General features: G+C 53.2%; 1 protein-coding gene across 6 annotated transcripts in view; it reads right to left on the bottom strand.

Moving 5' to 3' along the window:
- PEMT (phosphatidylethanolamine N-methyltransferase) overlaps window positions 1-14655 on the bottom strand; it is a 75246-nt gene that overhangs the window by 7120 nt on the left and 53471 nt on the right. For 5 of the 6 annotated variants that reach the window (XM_037068902.1, XM_037068903.1, XM_037068906.1 and 2 more), the window contains exons 3-4: window positions 12575-12664; window positions 11240-11355 (exon numbers count right to left, since the gene is read on the bottom strand). In XM_037068902.1, coding sequence (XP_036924797.1) covers window positions 11240-11355; window positions 12575-12664 — 206 coding nt within the window. The remainder of the gene's footprint in view (window positions 1-11239; window positions 11356-12574; window positions 12665-14655) is intronic. The other variant, XM_037068908.1, reaches the window with a different exon arrangement.

Here is a 14655-nt window from a genome sequence, read left to right as displayed (position 1 = left end):
GTGCTCACTTTGTACCAGGTACTCCTAGCAGGGCAGTTCACTATCCACGCACCCACCCACCCTTCCATCCATTAGTCTGTCCTGTGTCCGTCCATCCATCTATCCTCCATCCATCCACCCACCCACCCATCCTCCATCATCATTAGGTACCTGTCTGCCAGGCTCTTGCAAGCAGCACAGACTCATCACCTTCACTCACCCTGCTTGTAAACTCGCACTGACATAACACTATCCTTATGTTAAGCCAAGAGCTGCCTTTCTGGAACTTTCATCCAGCGGCTTTCAGCTTAGAAAACACAGGCTGCTTCTCCTTCCCCTGAGCACCTCTGGCACACTCTGGGCAGAGTGGGTCACAGTACACAGTCACCAAGAGCAGAAAAAACAGCAGCCTCTGCCCTTCTCCTCCCACTCCCCCCAGAGTGGAGAGGGTCTGTGAACAGCCAACAGAGGCCGGCACGGTGACCTGTCAAATGGAAGCACCCCTGTGTCAGGGTACACCTGGCCACTGGTCACCCTGCCCACACCCCCAGCTCTCCACCCCCACTGCTCTCCCTCCTGCTGCTGCGCTCAGGGTCATCCTGCAGCTGCAGGCCAGGACTCTTGGGTTGGCTCAGGGTCACATATGTCCAGTGCTATGCCTAGTAACCACACCATGCCCCACTCCTCCAGGCCCTCACCTGACCTTCCAGTGAACCTGAGCCAGGCACCTCACTGCCCTGCCTACCCAGCAGCTAAGGCCATGGTGGAGCAGGGGGTGTGGAGAGGGTGTGGGCCCTGGCAAGGCTGGCTGCCCTACTTGGGGCTGGCTCACCTGCAGGCCCTGGGTCCTGAGCTACCCTGCATTAAGGACCGTGCCACAGAGAGAGAGAGAGAATAAGAAGGCTGGGGTAACCCCCCAATGCCCAGCCCCCACTGGTACCTATCCCTCCCTGCGTGGGCTGACTCCCACCCCTAAACCCAAGGCAACGAGACCTGCTGGGCCACAGTGAGGCTGGGGCTGAAGCTGAGATGTGGTAGAAGAAATTCACCAGGAGAAGGGGGTGGGCAGGGACATCATTCCACACACACACACAAAAAAAAACAGATGGACCCATGGGGAAGACTGCAGAGAAGGCCCCCAGGCCTGTGGTAATGAGCCAGGAACGCTTCTCCATGGGTGGAAGGAGCCAAGTGGGGAGACTAGTCAAGGCCCAGACTGATCAGATCAGGGCCCGGAGCAGGGCCGGCTCCAGCTCTTCCACCAGAGTTCATCTGCACCTTCCAGGCAGCAGGTCTGCTTCCTGGCCCAGTGCCAACAGCAGGGACAGGTGAAAGGGGGGCTCTCACTCTGCCATGACGCACCTGAAGCAGCGCATCCAGGGGCAGCTCCCACCCGGGAACAGCTCCACAGGAAAAACCAGCAGGCTGGGAGCAGTAGAGACCCCTGACAAAGGGCAGACCTAGGGCCAGTGGTGTGGGTGCAGGCAGCCCTGAAGCAGCCATATGGCTGCCCAAGACTAGATCCAGGGCCCTTCTTGGTCTCCTGCAGCTCTGTTCCATCTCTCGCCATGGGAAGAGAGAGCCCCGGGGGAGCACCTCCCGGGCTCCCTCAGTGCCTGGGAGCCCAGCTCCCCACTGAGCACCCCTGGTGCTCACCCGGCTTCTCAACAGAGAAGCTGGGCCAGGCCCCTCCCAGCTCCAGCCAGCTGCCCTTGCACATGTGGCTGCGTGCTCTGCAGCAGGTTTAAAGAGGTGGCATGGCTGGCCCTTGTCCAGTGACTTGTGATGTTCCAGCCCCTCCATTAAGTCAGGAAAGCACAGCCCATCCCCCACAGAAAATTAACTAAGGAACAAGTGGCTCTGAGGGCTACACACTCCAGACAGAAGTCACAAATAGGAGGTAATTTCCTTTAGAAATATTCTACACTGGGGGGTGGGAGTGGAGAAACTCCTTTGTCTGTCTCCAGTTCTATTTTTAAAACTTAAATTGAGCTTTCGGTCACCCATGTGACTTCAGGCTGTACGCACCCGCTGCCCTGAAGTCCTGGAACCGGGGTGGAGGCAGGTAGGGGCCACAGCCCTCTGTGTAGTGGCAGCACACCAGGCACCTGGCTCAGCCTCTGGTTCCAGCCTCCTTCCGGATCCCTCCTCTAACCAAGGCCCTTCCTGCGAGGGAGGCAAACCCCCAGGGGCCCCCATGGCCTGTGAACCCACTCGGCCCCCACTCAGCCCAGAGCCCAGGACGAATAGGACACTCCACCTGAGTGAGGGTTGGCTGCCAACACCAGGCACATCACAACCCACACGGGGCAAGGTCAGGGCATTTCAGGGGTGTGAGAAAGGTCCCTCGGGTTAACTGGTCCCCCAAGTCAGTGGACCCAAGTTAACTGAAAAGAACATCATGGGAGGGAAAGCCCCTGGGGGCTTTCACTGAGAGAAGAGGTCAGAGAGAGAAATCAGAGACACCCCTGCCCACACTGCTCAGACGAAGCCTGCTGCCATGCTGGGAGGGGCGACTTGCCTGGCAACAGGCAGACTCTAGGGGCTGAGCCCTGCCCACACTGGTGAGGTGCTGGGAGGCCTTGGGAGAATACTGTGCCCTCATTCCTTCAGGACTACACCCTGTGAACAGTGTTGCCAGGCCCTGGTGAAGCGAAGATTGGCACACGGGGGGCCACTGGGAGGACAGCCACACACGCTGACATAGCGCCAGTCTGATCAGTCCATGCACAGCATGCACATGCCCACAAGCCCTGGCACAGAGAGTGGGGAGGGAGGTCTGTCCCCACCCCAGCCACACCCCTGATCCTGCTGAATGGGGCCCCCCTCCCCTGAACCTGCAGGCCCATTCGCACAAGGCCCAGTGTAGTTCTGAGGCAGACTGGCACACAGCTCCACCAACTAACCGGCGGCAGGCACGGGGCTCCCAGCACCCTGCACACTGCTGTGAAACGCCCAAGGCCACCATCCTATCCTGGCGCTGTCAGAAGGGTGCAGGGCCTGTCCTGCTGAGCCCAGGCCTGCCTGGCTGTGCACAAAGGTGCCCCCCAACAGGCTCAATGTGAGGTGGTAGCCCCAGGCTGCTGGCTCCAGCTGAGGCAGGCTGTGCACAGGGTGTGCCCCGCCCATCAGGTCCCCCGCACTTACCCTTCCCAGACAGAGCAGATGGGTCTGTGGTAATGGCTCCCAGAAAGAGAGCCAGTTCACCCTGCAGGCCCCAGGGGACGGCCTTGGGCTGCCTGGCCCTACCCCTTGGTTCCTGTTGGCAACCACCAGGCCCTGGCCCCATGCTGGGCAGGCCTGCTGCCCAGTGCTCTCGGATGGCTCTCTGCCCGAGGCCCTGACGGCTTCTGCCCCTCCCCGCATATAGCAGTCACTCAGTTTACAGAGAGCACAGACACACTGCGATTGCCCAGAACAGGTACACCCACAGGGATTGAAAGCAGATTAGTGTTTTCCAAGGGCTAGGGGAGGGGGCAGAGCAGGTACAGGTGACTCCTTCATGGGTTAAGAGTTTCTATTTGAGGCGGAAAGTTCTGGAACTAGACAACAGCGGCTGCACAACACTGAGCGTATTGAACGCCACCGAACTGTGTAGTTCAAAATAGTAGTTCTGTTATGTGTCTTTCCCTGTAAAACAACAAAACGTACATTTAGGAATCAAATGAAGTGATGTGTGTGAAAGAATACTGAGAAAACGGTGGTGGGGGGATTACAGGCAGGAGTTAGTGCTGGCAGGGTTCTCATGAGCCGTCCCCAAGGCCCCGCCCAGCTGTCCAACGCCCCTGGTGAGGAGAGAGGAGAGATCACTGTCATCAGTGAGCGCAGCCCAGCCAGGGAGCTGGCCTGGGGCTCCTGCTCCTGTCCACAGACAGGAGGCCAGGACTCAGAAGGGCTGCTCAGTAGCCTGCTCAAGGTCAAGCCCTTTCAAGAGCAGAGCTGAGACTGACCCAGGGCATCTGCCCCTTCCTCGGGCTGCTCTGACACACATTCCAGATATTGGCCACCAGATGTACCTGGATGCCCAATGGCAGCAACAGAACCTTCCTTTCCCGGAGAGCTCAGGCTGCCAACCCATAGCCAGTGGTCCACTATACTCACTTCTGTGCCGTCACCAGCATAGTGAAGGCCATGTGGCCCCACAGCGCCCAAAAGACTTACTAGTAGAAGATTTTACAGAAAAAGTTTGCTGACAGCTGGTGGAGATAACCCAAATTATGGGTTTGGTTGAGCTAGTCGAGGGTTCACAAACTTTTTCGCGAAGGCATGAAGTACACATTTTAGGCTCTACAGGTCAAGGGTATCATACTTATACAACTATCTCAAATGTAGCCAAGCATGCAACAACCTGATTAAAAAGCAGACAAAGGACTTGAACAGAACAACAAGCACATGAAAAGATGCTCAACAGCGCTGATTAGGGAAATGCAAATCAAAGCCACAGTGTGATACCCACCCCCTGGACTCTTTGGGATGGCTACGTTTAAAAAGAACACTAATAACGAGAACTGCTCAGGATGGAGAGACATTAGATCCCTTGGGAACTGTTGGTAGGAATGTAAAAGGACACAGCCGCTGTGGAGAATGTTATGGAAGACCCTCAAGGAATTAAGCAGAGAACTACCAAGTGACCCAGGACCCCCATTCCTGGGTGCACACCCCCAGGAACCAAAAGCAGGGAGGCACCCAGATGACACACTACTCGCATTAGCCGGAAGTTGGAACAGGCCCCAGTGTCTGGACGGGTGAGTGGGGGTGAGCACAGTGCGGCTCCACACATACAGGGGAAATTTCTTAGCCTTGAAAAGGAGGTGAAATCTATTCTAATAATTTTTTCAAAGTGCTTTTATTTTATTTGAGCAGTTCTATTGTAACATAACTGGCACACGGTGACGATCGGTACATGTGTGTACTGTGACATGGTAACTCAGCATAGTCATGTCACAGCCACCCTCAAGTTCACAAGGCAGCATTGTTACCTGTGGTCGCCAGGCTGTGCATGAGATCGCGGAATTCACTCCTCTAGTACCTGGGAGTTTGTGCCCCGTGCCACCACCCTGGTGGCGTCCACTCGACTGTTTCTGTGACTGTGGTTTTTTAGATCCATGTGTAAGTGGAAGCACACGATATCTGTCCTCCTGTGACTGGCTTATTGCATTGAACATGAGGTCCTCAAGGTTCATCCGTGTCACCAGTGAAGGAGGGACCATGAAGGAAAGAAGCCCTGACACGTGCTGGCACACGATGGACCCTGAGGATGCCGTGCTGAGTAAGACAGGCCAGACACAAAAAGGCAAATACTGAGTGACTCCACTTAGGGTCTCAAAAAGCTACGCTCACAGAAATGGAGGGCAGAGTGACGGTTGCCAGGGCGACAAGGAGCAACATGGAGCTAGTGTTTAATGGGGACAGAGCCTCAGTTTGGGAAGGTGAAAAGGTTCTGGAGATGGGCAGCGGTGATGTCTGCAAACAGTGTGAACATGCTCAATGCCACTGGAGTATACACATGCAGATGGTTAACACAGTAACATCTTACCTTATGTGTATTCCACCACAATACAAAATGTAAGATAACAAAGGTCAATGTGTGGTACAGGCAGAGGGATGGAGGGTACGAGCACCTTCTGGCACCAATCCTATTAAATGGACCATATTTAACATGAAACCTGGTACCAGTAAAGACAGGAGGACACCTGCAGCAGAAAGAGTGTCCACCACACATCCCTGCCCACCTCATGCAGAGCCTGAAGGTCCTCAGCACCTTGAGGCTGGGCACCTGCCACCAGAAGACCAACAAGTAAGGGCCAGGCCTAGCACCCCCTGCTTCTCCTGACAGCCAAGTGGGGAATTCGGAGCTGGGAGGCTGCAGCAGGCAGGACAGAAGCAGGCCTGTCCGGGCCAGGGACCCCTCCCCAGAACCCCAGACAGCCATTTCCTCAGGGAGAGCAAGACGGGAGGGAGAGGTAGACAGCTCTGTCAGCTGGCACTGAGTCGCAGCTGGGGCAAGGCCTGGGGAGAGAAGGGCAGGGTAAGGAATGAATCTTTGTTTATATGTCCTGAGCACTTGCCAGTTTTTTTTTAACTTTTATTTTTTAAATAATTTTTCAATTAGAGTTAACATACACTATTATATGAGTTTCAGGTGTATACCCCAGTGATTAGGCATGATATAACTAAGTAATCATCCTGATAAATCTCCTACCCGCCTGACACCATGCAGTTATCGCGCTATTACCGACTGGATTCCCTGTGCTGTCCCTCACATCCCTGTGACTGTTCTGTAACCACCAGTCTGTGCTTCTTAGTCCCTTCACCTTTGTCACCCAGCTCCCACCACTCCTGCCATCTGACAACTTTCAAAATGTTCTCTGTATCCGTGGGTCTGCTTCTGTTCTGCTTGTTCATTTATTTTGGTTTGTTTTTTTTAGATTCAATTGTTGTTAGATATGTATTTTTTGCCATTTTATTGTTCATATTTTTGATATATCTATTTTTCTTCTTCTTAAAGGAGACCCTTTAACATTTCATACCATACTGGTTTGGTGGTGATGAGCTCTAGCTTTTGCTTGTCTGGGAAGCACTTTTCTGCCCTTCGATTCTGAATGATACTGTGGCTTGGGAGAGTAGTCTTGGTTGTATGTCCTTGGTTTTCATCACTTTGAATATTTCTTACAAGTATCTTCTGGTCTGAAGTTCCTGTTGAGAAACCAACTGACCGTCTTATGGGGGCTCCCCTATAGGTAACTGTTTTCTCTTGTTGCTTTTAAGAATCTGTCTCTGACCTTTTGCATTTTAATTATGCTGTGTCTTGGAGTGGGCCTCTTTGGGTTCATCTTGCTGGGACTCTCTGTGCTTCCTGGACTTGCACGTCTATTTCCTTCACCAAGTTGGGAAAGCTTTCTGTCATTATTTTTTTCAAATGTTTTTAATCTCTTGCTCTCTCTTCTTCTGGCATCCCCATGATGTGAGTGTTGGTACACCTGAAGTTGTCTCAGAGACTCCTTATACTATCCTCATTTTTTTGGATTTTTTTTTCTTCTCTGAATGGTGTTCCTTATATTCCAAATTGCTGATTTGATTCTAGGCTTCATCGGCTCTACTGCTGATACCCTGTAAATATTCTTCATTTCATTTCAGTTAGTGTATCCTTCATTTCTGACTGGTCCTTTTTTCATGCTGTTGATGTTCTATGTTCACTGAGCATCCTTATAACCAGTGTTTTGAATTCTGCATCTAGTAGACTGCTTTTGTTTCTATTTTGTTTAGTTCTTTTTCTGGAGTTTTGTTCCGTTCTTTCATATGTTTCTTTGCCTCATTTTGGCTGCCTCCCTGGGTATGTTTTTACATATTAGTACAGCTGCTACATCTCCCAGGCTTGGTAGCGTGGCCTAATGTACTAGGTGTCCAGGAGGGTCCAGTGGCACAGCCTCCCGATCACCCAGGCTGGGCACTTAAGGGATGCATCGCCCCCACCCCCTGTATGGGGTGTGTACATCCTCCTGTTGTAGCTGAGCTCTGATTGCTATTGGCAGGTCAATGGGAGAAATTTACCCCTAGGCTGAAGGGCTGCAAGGACTGGCTGTAACCACCAACTACCACGGAAGATCAATCAGTAGGGGCTCACGCTACAGAATAGGAATTACTTCAGCAGCACTCTGGTGCCTGCTGTGTTGCCCCTTGACTGTGTCACTTGTGGAGGTAGTTGGGCAGTGCTTTGATATGGTCAGAGGCTTTCTACTGGGTGTGCTAACACTGGGTCCTCCTGGGAGGTACAGGCCAAGGCTGGCCCTGTGTCCTGCCTGGGGCCTTCCAGCATGAGCTATAAAGTGATCTGAAGATGACTACCACTTGTGTGGGCTTGGAGTTGCCCAGGTAAAACCAAGCTGTGAACCAAGCTGGCTACTGCTAGTGCCAGGCCTGGGGCCACTTGGTGAGAGGTATGGGGCTCACTGAGGCCAGATGCTTCTTATTTGAGGCATTTTAGGAAAACCAGGAATATGAGCCAAGACAGGCCTTTCATGTGGAAAAGCCACTGGAAACAGCTTGAGTGGGCCCACGAGCCGGGTGGGGCTGGGTCTCAGAATCACCAGAGTGGGGCAAACATTGTGAGCCAGGTTGATGGAGTCTCCAATATGGTGCCTGCCTGCTGGCTCTGTGGGGGAGGCCTCATCAGAGGAGCAGTGGCCCTGTCAGGACTTCTGTCTGGAAGAAAGCTGTTCCCCCAGCTCTCGCCCTGATGCCAGACAGTCCAGATCCTTCCCATATGTCTTTGGTGCCTTCTAAGCTGCTGCCCAGTGTTAGAACTCAGAGGGAGTGAGTGTGAGTAAGTCCATGTGCAGGCCCTTTTAAGAGGAACTGCCTGGAACTCCAGAAGCCCTCTACCTCAGCTCCAACTGTTGGTTTTTACAGCCAGAAAAGTTAGGGCAACTTCTCTTCTTAGCCCTGGAACCCTGAGCTGGGGGCCTATTGTATGGCTGGGATCCCTTGCTCCTCAGGGTCCGGACATGTGCAGCTGCGCTATCCCTCCCAATTTTTGTCTGCCACACATGGGCGTGGGACCAGCCCTTTTCACCCCTTCGATCAGTCTTGATGCAACTGCTTCTTTGATTCCCTACTTGTAGGACTTCCATTTGGCTTGATTTCAGGCAGTTCTGAATGAGGTTGTTCTGTGGTCTAGTTGTAATTTTGATGTGGGTGTGTGAGGAGGTGAGTATGACATTTACCTACGCCATCATCTTGACCGGAAGTCTCGCTAGTTTTTAGAGATCATGTTGGAGTCTTCCAGCCATGCCATGACCTCTCTCCAAGGTCATGGCTCAGCTGGGCTCCCAGTGCAGGCCCGGTCCACCCTGAATTTACCCTGAGTACCGACTGATCCCTTCTGAGGCAGGGTCAGTGTCCCACTCTGAGGATAATGTGGCTCACGAGACACATGCAGTCATGACCCTCCTGGAGCTTACAGTCCACTGATACAGACAAAGGCCCGGGCAAGGGAACCATGGGTTCCTTGCACACGGGATATAGTCAGCAGGGCTCCCTGGGGGGCACCATGGATGCTGAGAGCAAATGCAGCAGGGGAAGCCAGACCCAAGAGATGTGGGAGGGAGAGCTGGGGCAGAGGCCCTGCTGTGGGAATATAGGGAGATGACCAGAGCTGAATTAGCTAGGCCATGGATGATCTGCATGTTATTTTTACTGCAGTGGGAAGCCAGGGGCCAGGGGCCAGGCAGAGATGACTCACTTTGATTCTCCCTCTGACAAGATTTCCACCAGGTTGTGCGGAGGAAGGCCACTGCTCGCAGTCCAGAGACGGGAAGGCCAAGGGGCCGGCCCCAGGCGGTGCTGCTGGACTGCACGGGGAGACAGCAGTGCTAGGTAGGACAGGCAGTAAACTAAGGCAGGGAAGAGGGGGAGATGCACCCCACCCACTGACTCAGCGGCCCTGAGCCAGGTCCAATAACATGGCCAGGCATTCTGAGCAACTCAAGCAGGGTTAGTGCAGGAGGCAGGGGAGTTGAGACTCTGTGCTGGGAAAGGGAGCCCCTGTAGAAGTTTCACCGAGACAGAGGGCCTTTACTAACTGAGAAGGAAGCTCTTTATGGCTGTACATTATTCCCAAGGTTTACAAGGGGAAGAAGGAGGGGGAGCCTAGAAGCTGACTAAGGTATATAATCCCTGAACCCCAATAGTTGGCACACTCAATTAGCTGAGTGCCCACTTGTAGCTTCGACTCAAGTGTACAGAAGAAACTTACTAACAACTTTATTTCCTCCCTACATGGGGCATTCAGACTAGCCAAAGCCTGCTTGTAGTTTTGCGCCTGTGTGTTTCAGGCGCAAAATAAATAAATAAACTTGCTATCTCATTTGCATTATATGTGTTTGTCTCTTGCTTGAGTCAATTTCTTGCAGGCAAGGCAGAACTGACGAACAAGCTCAGGGCAGGAAGTAGGGGGGACCTTCGGTCTCTCCCTGGTAACATCAGGATACAATCAAAAATGCCTCCTAGGTTTCTGGCTTGTCCGAGTGGGAAGAGGGAGACTGCATCACTGAGCTAGGGAGAGGCAGGAAAACCAGAACTCGGCACTAAGACAGGGAGAAGCTTCCTGAGAGGGGCCAGGATGGTCGGTTGGGACAGCTGGGTTAGTTTCTTGGCTCAGCCACTCACCAGCCTCAGCAGCCCTGTGATGCATGGGCTCACACACCCAACCCTGGACAGCTATGGTGACTACAGGATACCAAAGGTAGGAGGCGGCACGGCTGTCCATGCCTGTACTCTGTGCCTCAGGACACAGACTGGCACCTCTGGACAGTCACCTGGCCCAGACTGCTAGCTCAGGCTGAGAGCTGTGGGATGCAAGTGCAAGTGCTGTCCTGGCTGTGCACAGGCCCTGAGGGCACCAGGCACCCCCGGAGGCGGGGCTCTCTCCATCCCTCTACCTTCCCCGAGCCTCGCCACTCCGGTGTGCTGCCCCCCGTGCACCAGTGCTCTTTTGTCAAAGCACCACCCAGACAGACCATGTTCACTCCATGAGCTAGTACACCGCTGCTGGGGGTCTCACAGAACTCCAGGAGGTGAGAACCAGGCTTGGGGACAGGCCACACTGGATGTGGCCACATCTGACCACTGCTACCACTCCACCTCTCCACAGCCTCATCCCACCCCAGAGAATCCTGTCTTGCATCTGGGCGGCAGAGAATCCTGTCTTGCATCTGGGCGGCAGCATTCACTCTCATGTCCCACACGGTTGTGCTTCATCATCTGGAACAAGCTAGCCCATCCTGGCCTCTGTCTTTGAAGGCAGGAAGATAACACATCCCAGGTCCTGAGGGGGACTCAGTGATACCAGCCCAGGTCTGGGTGAGGCCCGCCTCCTCAGGGACACTGGCCTGCCTCCTGTCTGGAACTTACCAGAAGGGACTCCAACAGTGGCTTTGTCTACAAACTGGAAGCCAGGGATGCAAGCTTGGGAGCCATACAGGCCTCATCCTCCGTGCCAGAATCTCAGGGAGGTGGTGCCGTCCCTTTCTGAGGTCACAAGGACTCCTCTGCTGGTAGGAGTTTGATGGACCGGACAGGGGAAGGGATGGCAGGCTGAGGCATGGGGCCTTAGAGAGCAGAATTCCCTGTGCATTCAGACACAAGTCTCCAGAGTCTTAACGGACCCCAGCAAGCCCTGCACTGGCCACCCCTGCACCGCAGTAGCCCTGGGCTCCTTCAGCGAGCTGACTGGTAGGCAGCACAGCCTGGGCAGGCTTACCAGTGTGAACGCAGGACATTTAGGAGCAAGATGACCCCGCCCAGTGCGTAGCAGGCCAGGTAGGGAGAGCCCATGGCTTGGCTCAGCTTTCGGGTTTTCTGTTCCCATCTTGCAACCTGAATGGGAAAGAGACGAAGGCATGTGAGGTGTGCATTGAGAGAAACCTGAAGTGAGGGGGGTGGTGCTCCCAGGCCCTGAGGCTCTGAGGCTGAGGAGGGAATAGGACAGGGAACACCTGCCCTGCAGACCCGTTCAGCTCTGCAGGGATCCCTACATGTCCTTGGTCCTGTCTGGGTGGACCACGCTGCACCCTCTTCCAGCAGACACACCCCAAGCACATCACAAAGCAGAAAGAGATCTGGCAGCGCAGGAGGTGCCCTCAGCCAGCAGAGGTGCCCCTCTGAGTGCGGGCCACAGCATATGGCTCCAAAGCCTGCAGTGGACTCAAGGGCACAGTAGGGGTGCAGGGGGGTAGAGGCTGCTGAGAACAGATGGAAGGCTCTGCCGAAGGAGCCTGAGGACTGCCTAGCCCGGAGCTCAGGCCCAGCCCCGAGCCCAGCCCGAGGGCTGCTCTCGCACCACATCCCCCTACCAGGGCAGGGCAGAGAAGGGGTGGCCCACATCCTCACACCTGCTTCCCCAGTGCCTCCAAAGGCACAGACTTTCAAGCTTTCAATTTTAGTTTATTTTTTATTCTTAGTTTTTAATTTCATAATCGTAAACTCTGCAAAACAGCTAGACTTGGACGGGGTAAGGAAAACATGGAACCCAATGAATTGCATCAAGAGCACGAAGATTACAGAACATTCCAAGCAGATGAGGGGTGAAGGGGTGCTCTCCTGAGCTACAGAAGGAATGGTCTGGTGGCTAAGATAAAACACGAGTCAAAGTTATGAGAGTTGTTCAGTCAGTGATGGCGATCTCCTGGCTGGTCCTGCCGTTCCCGGCCCCCGGCGCTCCACGGCTGTCACAACATCCGTGCGTGTTTCACCTGGCGGAAGACCACACATTTGCCAACCAGCCACTTGGTCTTGGCCGTGCAGATGAAACACTGGGAACCGTTTGTGTTGGGTCCAGCATTTGCCATGGACAAGATGCCAGGACCTGTGTGCTTCAGGATGAAATTCTCTTCAAATTTCTCCCCATAGATGGACTTGTTGCCTGTGCCACTGTGGCCTGTGCCACCCTGGCACATAAATCCCAGAACAATTCTGTGAAAGCAGGAGCCTTTATAACCACATCCTTTCTTCCCAGTGCTCAGAGCATGAAAGTTTTCTGCTGTCTCTGGAACTCTGTCTGCAAACAGCTTGAAGGAAACATGGCCCAAGGGCTCACCGTCAGCAGCAATGTCGAAGAACACAACGGGGTTGACCATGGCTGGGCGAGGGAAGGTCCAAGGCGGGGCAGCGGCAGTGGCAGAGGCATCTGCAAGGCGGGTCATTTCTAGTTTACTTTTTAAACTAATCACACTTACAGTAAACCTTCAACAGCTAACAGTGAAGTGAAGTGAAGTGAACAGACAGCCTTAACAAAGGCCCCTCCTGCCTCTGTTCATCTCTAACGCCCCTGCTGCTGGGCACCCAGGTCACTGCCATGTGCACCATGCACATGGGTGAATGACCAGGGAGAGACAGAGTGGGTGCCAACAGGTACATGCATAAGGAGGACCCGGAGAGAAGACGGCTGGGAGAAAAGGTAGCTGTGCTCTGTCCAGTACCCTTTTTTCTGGGTTGCTACAGGAGGCCTGGATCTGGGGACTATGTGCCTCCATCATGGCCTCGGCACCGATTCTGCTGGCCGCCCACCTGGCTTCCCCAATGCAGCTCCCTTGCTCATTCAATCGGTGGGAGAGTGATTAGCAGCTCCAGGTCAGCCCATGATTTGGCCCCAGAGGCAGCTCTGGCACCTGTCCTCAGATTTCCCAGTATGTGATCAGGGTGGGTTTCCAGGCTGAAGATGTCCAGAAGGAGAAGTGAGTGAGGTGACCTGGCCCTTGGCCCTGCTGCCCAGTTCCCCAGAAGGTAAGAAAGCTTGGTTTGTGGGCTGCCAGCAGTGGCCTCGGCTCACCCTGCGGGCAGCTCAGGGTTCACTCTGAGAGGGCAGGCTGAGGGCTCCAAGGCCCAGTGACCTCCAGGGGGCACTGCAGGGCCCACAGTCGCAGCCTTCATATTCTGGCCACCATGTTGTTTTGTTTTTTAATTTTGAAATAAAATTTCAAGGTGGTGTTTAGCTGTACAACCATTACTATGGTCTAATCCAGAATATTTCCATCACCCCACACAGAAACCCCAGGCCTGTCAGCTTTCACTCTCCAGCCCCTAATCTACTCTCCGTCTCCATGGATTAGTCTGTGCTGGAGGTTTCATATAAACAGAAGCACACAATATGTGACTTTGGACTTTGGTTTCTTTTACTTAACAGAATTTTTTTGAAGTTCATCCATGTTGTAGCATGTGTCAGCACTTCATTCCTTTTTATGACTGAGTAACAGTCCGCAGCATTAAAATACAAAATTTTGTTTGTCCATCCAGCAGTTGATAGACACTGGGGCTGTTTCCCTCTTTGAGCCACCAGAAATAGTGCTGCTGTGCGCGTGCACGTGCAGGTGCTCGTGTGGACCTTGTTCCGTTTCTCTGGGAACGTGTCTAGGAGTGGGACTGCTGGTCACGTGCTAAGTCTATCTCTCACCTACCGCAGAACCGTCAGACTGTTTCCCGTTGCGGCCGCACCGTTTTACGCTCCCATCGGCAGTGTGTGTAGGCATTGAGATCTCTCCATGGCCCTGCCAACACTTGTTATTTGTCTGTTTTCAAAAACTGTAGCCAGCCCTGGCTGATGTAGCTCAGTGGATTGAGCGCAGGTCTGCGAACCACACGATCGCGGTTCGATTCCCAGTCAGGGCACATGCCTGGGTTGCAGGCCTGTTCCCAGTGGGGGACTCACGAGAGGCAACCATACATTGATATTTCTCTCCTTCTCTCCTTCCCTTCCCCTCTAAAGATAAAAAAAAACAAAAACCGTAGCTATTCTAGTGCATGTAAAGTGTCAAGTCATGGCTTGGCTTCAAATTTCCCTCCTGACTAATGACGACATTGAACATCTTTTCATATACCTATTGGCTATTCATATATCTTCTTTAAAGAAAAATCTATTTAAGTCTTTTGCCCATTTTTGAAATTACATTGATTATCTTTTTGTTCTTTATATATTCTGTAGATATTCATCGAATTTATGATTTACAATTTTTTTCTGTTATTCTGTGAGTAGTCTTCTCCAGTTCTTTTTATTGTCCTTTGATGAACGAAAGTTTTTTATTTTGGTGGGCCACATTGTTTCAACCCAACTCAGCCAATCTTCCTCCAGGGCCCGCTGGTAGGGGCTTGGCCCTGTGGGGGAGGCCCCAGCAGTGGGTAAAC

The sequence above is a fragment of the Sturnira hondurensis genome, unplaced genomic scaffold, assembly GCF_014824575.4.
Source record: "Sturnira hondurensis isolate 20B ecotype Veracruz unplaced genomic scaffold, ASM1482457v3 Scaffold0018097, whole genome shotgun sequence".
Classification (NCBI taxonomy): Eukaryota; Metazoa; Chordata; class Mammalia; order Chiroptera; family Phyllostomidae; genus Sturnira; species Sturnira hondurensis.
Note: the sequence above shows the minus strand (reverse complement) of the source record. Positions and strands in the feature narration are given on the sequence as shown.